The sequence below is a fragment of the Oxyura jamaicensis genome, chromosome 11, assembly GCF_011077185.1.
Source record: "Oxyura jamaicensis isolate SHBP4307 breed ruddy duck chromosome 11, BPBGC_Ojam_1.0, whole genome shotgun sequence".
Lineage (NCBI taxonomy): Eukaryota > Metazoa > Chordata > Aves > Anseriformes > Anatidae > Oxyura > Oxyura jamaicensis.
In genome coordinates, this window is record NC_048903.1 from 1105439 (window position 1) to 1112206 (window position 6768).

Genomic DNA, 6768 nt, shown 5'->3' on the forward strand with positions numbered 1-6768 from the left:
GCTGGGAGTGGGGTTTTGGGGTGCACAAGGGTCTGGGTGTAGGGTGTTGGGGGTACAGGGGTCTGGCAGTGGGGTTTTGGGGTATGCATGGGGCAAGGAGTGGGGTGCTGGGTGCTGGGAGTGGGGTTTTGGGGTACAAAAGGGTCAGGGAGTGGGGTGTTAGGGTACACAGGAGTCTGGGAGTGAGGTTTTGGGGTTTGGGGGCTCCGGGAGTGAGGTTTGGGGGTGCTCAGGGAGCTGGGAGTGGGGTGTTAGAGTGCACAGGGGTCTTAGAGTGGGATTTTGGGGTGCATAAGGGGCTGGGAGTGGGGTTTTGGGGTGCGCAGGGGTCTGGGTGGGGGGTGTTAGAGTGTACAGGGGCTGGGAGTGAGGTTTTGGGGTGCCCAGGGAGCTGGGGGTGGGATGTTGGAGTGTGCAGGGGGCTGGGGGAGCGTTGGGGGCCTGGGAGTGGGGTTTTGGGGTGCGCATGGGGCTGGGGGGATGGAGGTTGTGGGGTGTTGGGGTGCTGAGGGCTGCAAGTAGGGTTTTGGGGTGTGCAGAGGGCTGGGGGTTGGGGTGCCCAGGGCCTTGGGGTGCTGGGGGAGCTGGAGGTTGGGGGGTTGGGGATGGTGGGGTGGGGGGACTGGGGGATATTGGGGTGCCCAGGTCAGTGGGATGCTGGGGACCGGGGGGTTGGGGTGCTGGGAGGCTGGAGGTTGGGGTATTGGGGTGCTGAGGAGGTGGGAGGTTGGGGTGCTGGGGAATTGGTGACATTGGGGTGACTGGAGGGTGGGGTATTGGGGTGCCCAAGGGGATGGGGGCCAGGGGGATACTGCTGTGCCCAGGGCTGGGTGCTGGGGACTGCAAGTGGGGTTACTGGGGTGCCCCGGGGACTGGAGTGCTGAGGGCTGGGGGGTGCTGAGGGTCGAGAGTTTGGGGTGTCAGGGTGCTGGGGGTGTGGAGGTTGGGGTGCTGGGGTGCCCAAGGGGATGGGGACCCGGAGGTAGGGGGGTTACCGGGGTGCTGGGAGGCAGGAGGTGCCGGGGACCAGGGAGATTTCGGGGTGCTGTGGGCCAGGATATCGGGGTGCAGCGCCGTCGGTGCCGGGGATCCCGGCGGCGCGGGGTGTCCGCTCAGCACCCCCCCGGCCCCGCAGCGCCCCGTGCGCGTCCCCGCCTGACGCCGCCATGGCCGAGGGCAAGATCGCGGGGCTGTACGACCTGGAGCGCACGCTGGGCAAGGGCCACTTCGCGGTGGTGAAGCTGGCGCGGCACGTCTTCACCGGGCAGCGCGTGGCCGTCAAGGTGATCGACAAGAGCAAGCTGGCGGGCGAGGCGGCCGGGCAGCTGCTGCAGGAGGTGCGCTGCATGAAGCTGGTGCAGCACCCCAACGTGGTGCGCCTCTACGAGGTCATCGACACCCACTCCAAGCTCTACCTCATCCTGGAGCTGGGCGACGGCGGCGACATGTTCGACCACATCATGCGGCACGAGGGCGGGCTGGCCGAGGGCCGCGCCAAGCACTACTTCGCGCAGATCGTCCACGCCATCTCCTACTGCCACAAGCTGCACGTGGTGCACCGCGACCTCAAGCCCGAGAACGTCGTCTTCTTCCAGGAGCAGGGGGTGGTCAAGCTGACGGACTTCGGCTTCAGCAACCGCTTCCAGCCCGGCAAGATGCTCACCACCAGCTGCGGCTCGCTGGCGTACTCGGCGCCGGAGATCCTGCTCGGGGACGAGTACGACGCGCCGGCCGTCGGTAAGGGTGCAGCGTGCGGGTGACGCCCGCTGGGAGCTCACGCCTCCCTTGTGTGCATTTATTGCCCTGACGCCAGGATGTGGTGTGCGGGTGTGCGCGGGCTTGCTCTGCTCGTGCTCCCCTTTCCCGTGGAGTTTTGGGTGTCCTCAGAGCCCCGGGGGATAAATCCTGCACTGGGATGCTCGGCCACAGCGAGGGGTGGTGACGGGAGGCAGAGCGAGGCTGAGCCCGGCGCAGCTGCGAGCCGGAGGCAATCCAATGCCGGAAGGAAACCCGCTCGGGATGCTGCTGCCTGCAGCTCGGAAAGTTTCCTCCGCTCGGCCCCCGCCCTGGTGGGGCTTCCTGCCGGGGTTCGGGGCCCGTCCCGGGGCGCGGGGAGGCCCTGCAGGGACAGCGGGGACGTGGGAGGAGAGGCAGGGCCGGGAGCCGCGCCAGCTCCGCTGGAATTTGGGGCAGCAGGATCGAGCAAAACAAAACGCTGCAGCTCTTAAAGGCAACGGCCCGGTTTCGGCACGGAGGGAGAAGGATCCTGAAGTGGAAGCTGGCAGGGCTCGGAGGGGCGGTAGGAGCACGAATGCCTAGCTCTGCAAAAGCAAATCAAGCGAGAAAGCCGGCGCAGATGAGAAATTTTAAAAATGCAGGCACTTAAGGAGCTGAAGGTATTAGCAGAGAGCCCCGGGCCTGTGCTCAGCATCCTAAAAATAAACGGTTCTGCAATAGCAAGAAAATCAGCCTCCGAGCTGCCACGGGGGGCGGGCGCTCTGCACGGGCGCGTTTCTGTGTGGCAGTCACAAGGAGGCACGTGAAGATGACTGCTGCGGCTGGCGGCGGGGCTGGCCCCGTCCCTGTCCCCAGAGCAGGGCGGCAAGCCCGTTTGGGCCGGTGCCCGCGCAGCTGGGAGAGCGCAGCTCAGAGCTGCTGCAGGCTGTAAGGTGCTGATTGATCCCTGCTGTGGCCGGATCCTGCCGCTACCAGCCGGAGCCTTCCCGAGGGGTGTGCTTGGGCCAGGACCCCAGGCGGTGGTGCTGGGGCTGCCCGGAGCTGTTGGGGTCAGGCAGCCCCTGGTCCCACCTGTCCCCGGTGTCTTTGTGGTGTCCCCTCCAGCACATCCCGGTGCTGGGATCCGTCTGGGACCTGCGTAAGGGCAGGGCTGAGCCGAGTGCAGGTGATGAAAAACAGTGACCAGGAGGTGACAGAGCAGGTGGCCTTCACGCCCCGACCACCACCTCTTTTGTGAAGTCCCTGGGGACCTGCTCAGGTGTGGGATAGGCAAGGTCCTTCCCCCCATCGGTGCCGTGGGGCAGGACCTGGAGCAGCCCCCCCGAGGGGCGCCGTTCCTTCCTGCACCCTGCTGGAACCTGCAGGGGGGTACCTGGGCTCTCCTTGGGGGTCCTCAACGTGTCTGGGGACACCGGCCTGGCCACGGCGGTCACGTTGGCCGAACCTCATCCTCCTCTTCCTCTTGCAGACATCTGGAGCCTGGGCGTCATCCTCTACATGCTGGTGTGCGGGCAGCCGCCCTTCCAGGAGGCCAACGACAGCGAGACGCTCACCATGATCATGGACTGCCGCTACACCGTGCCCCCGCACGTGTCGGCGCAGTGCTCCGAGTAGGCACCTCTCCCCGCTGCTCCCGTGTGACCCTGGGTGGGCGCCCCCGTCCCCCGTGGGTGTCCCCGTGGGTGCCCCAGGATCGGGTCGGGGATGGGGGAAAGCTCCCGGCTGTGCTCTGATGGAAGTTCCCGGTGTCGCTCCCTTCCCCGGGCAGTCTCATCTCCAGGATGCTGCAGCGGGACCCCCGGCAGCGAGCCTCCCTGGAGCAGATCGAGGGCCACGCGTGGCTGCAGGGGGTGGACCCGTCCCCCGCCAGCCGCTCCCTGCTGCCCCTCACCTCGCACAAGCGCGTGTCCCGGGAGGAGCACGAGATCATCATCCAGGCCATGACGTGCGGGCACATCGCCGATCGGGACACCATCCAGGAGTGAGTGTCGGCGTGTCTGTGGCCGGGAGAGCACGCTGGGGAGAGAGGTTGGAGACCCCCAGGGTCGTTCCGGGGAGCGCGGCCCTCGGGCGCTGACGCTCGCCCCTCCCCGTGTCGCGCAGGGCGCTGGAGGCCGACCGCTACAACCACATCACGGCCACCTACTTCTTGCTGGCGGAGAGGATGCTGCGGGAGAAGCAGGAGGAGCAGGGCCGCCGCCGGAGCCTCCTCTACGACCTGGCCAAGCAGGTGCAGAGCAGGTGAGCCCCCGCCGCCCCCCGTCACCCCCACGCCCGGTGTCAGGCTGGGCGCTGACTCCTCCGCTCCTCCCCGCTCTCAGGACCGACCTCTCGGACGCGTTCAGCCCCGTGGATGGCACCGGTGGCCTTCAGCCCTTCACGGAGGCGCCCGGCAGCCCCCAGCCGCCCTCCCTGTCTGCCTGTGGGGACAACGGGGAGAGCAGCCGCGGCGTCCGCCAGCCCCCCCGGCTGCTGCTGAAGGCCCCCGCCATCGACACCACCATCACCAAGAGCGCCCCGGCCCTGCAGCAGATCTGCGAGGAGGAGGAGGAAGAGGAGGAGGAGGAGGGCAGGCCCGCCGTGATGGAGAGGAAGAGCAGCTCGCTGAACCAGGAGCAGATGCGAGATTTCCTCTGCGCCAGGGCCCGCCGGCCGTCGTGCCGCGGGGAGGTGCCGGGCTGGGGGGCCGAGCCGGGGGGCTGGGGCGGGCGCCTGGGTGCCATTGGGGGTGGGCGCGGAGCCCCGGGGCCCCTGGAGATGCGGGGGGACAGCTCCAGACCCCCCAAGGGGAGGGAGGACGTGGGGCGCCCCCAGGAGAGGGGGCCTGTCCTGCCGCCATCCCCAGACCCCACGGACAAATGCCAGGGGGCCCCCGGCAGCCCCCACGGCCAGGCCGGGCGGGCAGTGGAGAGCTCGGGCCCGGGGGGCACCGAGGCGGGCGCGGAGAACGTGATAAAGCTGGACCCGGGTAAGGGCAAGAGCGGGAGCCTGAGGGACCGGATCCTGCAGTTCCCGCTGTGCGAGAAAGCCCTGGCCTTCAAGATCCGTCCCAGCTCCAAGGAGAGCCTCCTGTCCCTGGGGCAGTTCAACTGCTGCCACGTCATTTAGCCCCGGGCAGGGGCTGCGTGTCCCCCTGCAGCCCCCGGTGCTGGCGGGCTGGGGGCTGCCGCGCTGCTTCCACCCTGCTCGGCCCCGTCCCCCGCAGCGGCCACCTCCCTGCCGCGGGGCCGGCTGGGCACGGGGGGGCTGGGCTGGGCTCCCTGCCCTCCCCGCTGTCCCCGGCACCCCCGCCCCGGGCTCAGGGATGGGTGGACGATGACATTTTTTTAACTACTAGAAATAATTTTTTAAATAGTCTATTTTAATGTAATTAAATAAAGAGTGCTATATTCCCCCCCGCCCCCCAGCCTGAGCCCTCCTGGGACCGTGGCCCCAGCGCCAGGCCGTCCTGCCTGCACCCCCAGCCTGTCCCTCCCCCAGACGCGCGTCCTATTTATTACCTCTTTGTTTTCTTGCTGGCAAGAAATGAATGACGAGCGAGGCGGGCGCTGGGCCCGCTGCGCGAAGGGAGCGGAGCCGCCGGGAAGCAAAGTTCATCGGTCCAATAAACCACGCTTCGGGTTTGATACCCAATAAACCACGCTTTGGGTTTGATGCCCTCGTTGCCTCTTCTCTCTGGGGGGGGGGTCTCTGAGTGGGGTATTACAGGAAGAGGAGGTTGTGGTGTGGTTGGGCAGTGGGTGGACAGGCAGACAGACCCCATGTCCAGGGGAAAAGAGGCAGCAGAGGGTGCCTGGGGCAGGCTGCAGCCCTGCAGGCCCCCCCCCATCACTCGGGCTCCCCTTGCTCACGCCTAAAGGATAAAGCTTTTGCCTGAACAGGGGCTTGAACCCTGGACCCTCAGATTAAAAGTCTGATGCTCTCCCAACTGAGCTATCCAGGCTCACATTTGGGGTTTTGGGGGATGCTCAGAACAGCCCGGTGAGGCCCCCCGTGTCCCTGTGCCCCCAGGGGATGAGGTGGGGACTTGCTGCTACCACCGGGCTGACCCCAGAGCCCCTCTCCCTGCCCCTGCCCCGGGACGCTCGGCCCTGGGCAGGGAAGGGGCAGCGTCCCGCGGGGCAGCTCCGTCCATGCAGGGCCGGCCGAAGGCAGGGCGGGCAGCACCTGACCCCGGGGGAGAGACGGGGCTGGGGACCGGGCACGTCCCGGGACACGCTGCGAAGGCCCAGGCGGCCTCCTCCAGCTCTGCCCCTTCTCCCGGCACCGCGGGATGCCCGAGGGCAGCCGTGGGTCCTCTGAGGGAGGCAGGGGGGGAGCACGGCCCGAGGCGAGGCCTCCGCCGCGCTGCTGTGATCGTACAGCGGTCAGTACTCTGCGCTGTGGCCGCAGCGACCTCGGTTCGACTCCGAGTCACAGCAGTGGTTTTGCAGAGATGGGGAGCAGCGCCACATCCCCACAGCCCCTGTCCCGCATCGCCCGTTTTGCTCCAAAAGATTCCCCTCTGTGCCCCCGGCTGGGTGCTGGGCCCAGCGCTGGGCCCCCCTGGGATGGGGAGGGGAGGGCATGGGCACCCCAGGGAGCCCAGGGAAGGGGCGCGAGGTGCTGGAGGGCCCGGAGCCTGCCAGCCTTTAGGGAGGGGAGCCCAGCAGCGAGGCCGTGAGGGGAAGCCATGAAGGGAGGCCGGGAGCCGTGGCCCCTCCATGGCTGCACGCCCTCTTTTTGGGGAGCCGCCCCGCGGGTCAGGCTCAGGCCCCATCCTCATTAACCAGCAGCTCGCTAATTGCCTCCCTGAGGAGATTTTTGGGGGGGGGGGGGGGCGCGCGGTGAGGAGGCGGCGCTCCCGCCCCGCCGCCCTTTCGGTCCCTCCGCAGCCACCGTCCCGGGCAGGCGGCGGCGAGATGGCGGCGGGCGGCGGCGACCCGGCGGCGGCCTTCGTGGCGTGGTGCGGGGCGGCCGGCGTGCGGCTCAGCCCCAAGGTGGGGCCGGGGGGGGGGGGGTCCGGGGAGGGACGCGGGGGGCACACAGCGG

The 6768-nt window shown here is 68.3% G+C and overlaps 2 protein-coding genes and 2 non-coding genes across 4 annotated transcripts in view; 3 read left to right on the forward strand and 1 right to left on the reverse strand.

Moving 5' to 3' along the window:
- The first annotated feature begins 1094 nt into the window (after positions 1-1094).
- Positions 1095-5363, forward strand: LOC118172629 (SNF-related serine/threonine-protein kinase-like). Its single transcript, XM_035336678.1, has 5 exons — positions 1095-1737; positions 3206-3347; positions 3506-3718; positions 3841-3978; positions 4059-5363. Exons 1-5 carry the CDS (start codon positions 1167-1169, stop codon positions 4843-4845), a joined length of 1851 nt encoding a protein of 616 aa, XP_035192569.1. The 5' UTR covers positions 1095-1166; the 3' UTR covers positions 4846-5363.
- A 244-nt stretch (positions 5364-5607) lies between these two features.
- Positions 5608-5680, reverse strand: TRNAK-UUU. Its single transcript has one exon. It is a non-coding gene; the product is annotated as a tRNA-Lys (tRNA).
- Positions 5681-6086: 406 nt separating this feature from the next.
- TRNAH-GUG lies at positions 6087-6158 on the forward strand. Its single transcript has one exon. It is a non-coding gene; the product is annotated as a tRNA-His (tRNA).
- Positions 6159-6632: 474 nt separating this feature from the next.
- SETD6 (SET domain containing 6, protein lysine methyltransferase) overlaps positions 6633-6768 on the forward strand; it is a 3897-nt gene continuing 3761 nt past the window's right edge. The window contains exon 1 of the mRNA XM_035336681.1: positions 6633-6716. Within this exon, the coding sequence (XP_035192572.1) occupies positions 6639-6716 (78 nt within the window). The 5' untranslated portion in view covers positions 6633-6638. The remainder of the gene's footprint in view (positions 6717-6768) is intronic.

What these genes read in the sequence shown, in the direction of transcription:
- LOC118172629 (XM_035336678.1), top strand. Translation starts at nt 1,167, where the DNA reads ATGGCCGAGGGCAAGATCGCGGGGCTGTACGACCTGGAGCGCACGCTG. An exon ending in GATCGGGACACCATCCAGGA is followed by an intron (nt 3,719 to 3,840) that starts GTGAGTGTCGGC and finishes CGTGTCGCGCAG; the next exon opens with GGCGCTGGAGGCCGACCGCT. An exon ending in GCCAAGCAGGTGCAGAGCAG is followed by an intron (nt 3,979 to 4,058) that starts GTGAGCCCCCGC and finishes CCCCGCTCTCAG; the next exon opens with GACCGACCTCTCGGACGCGT.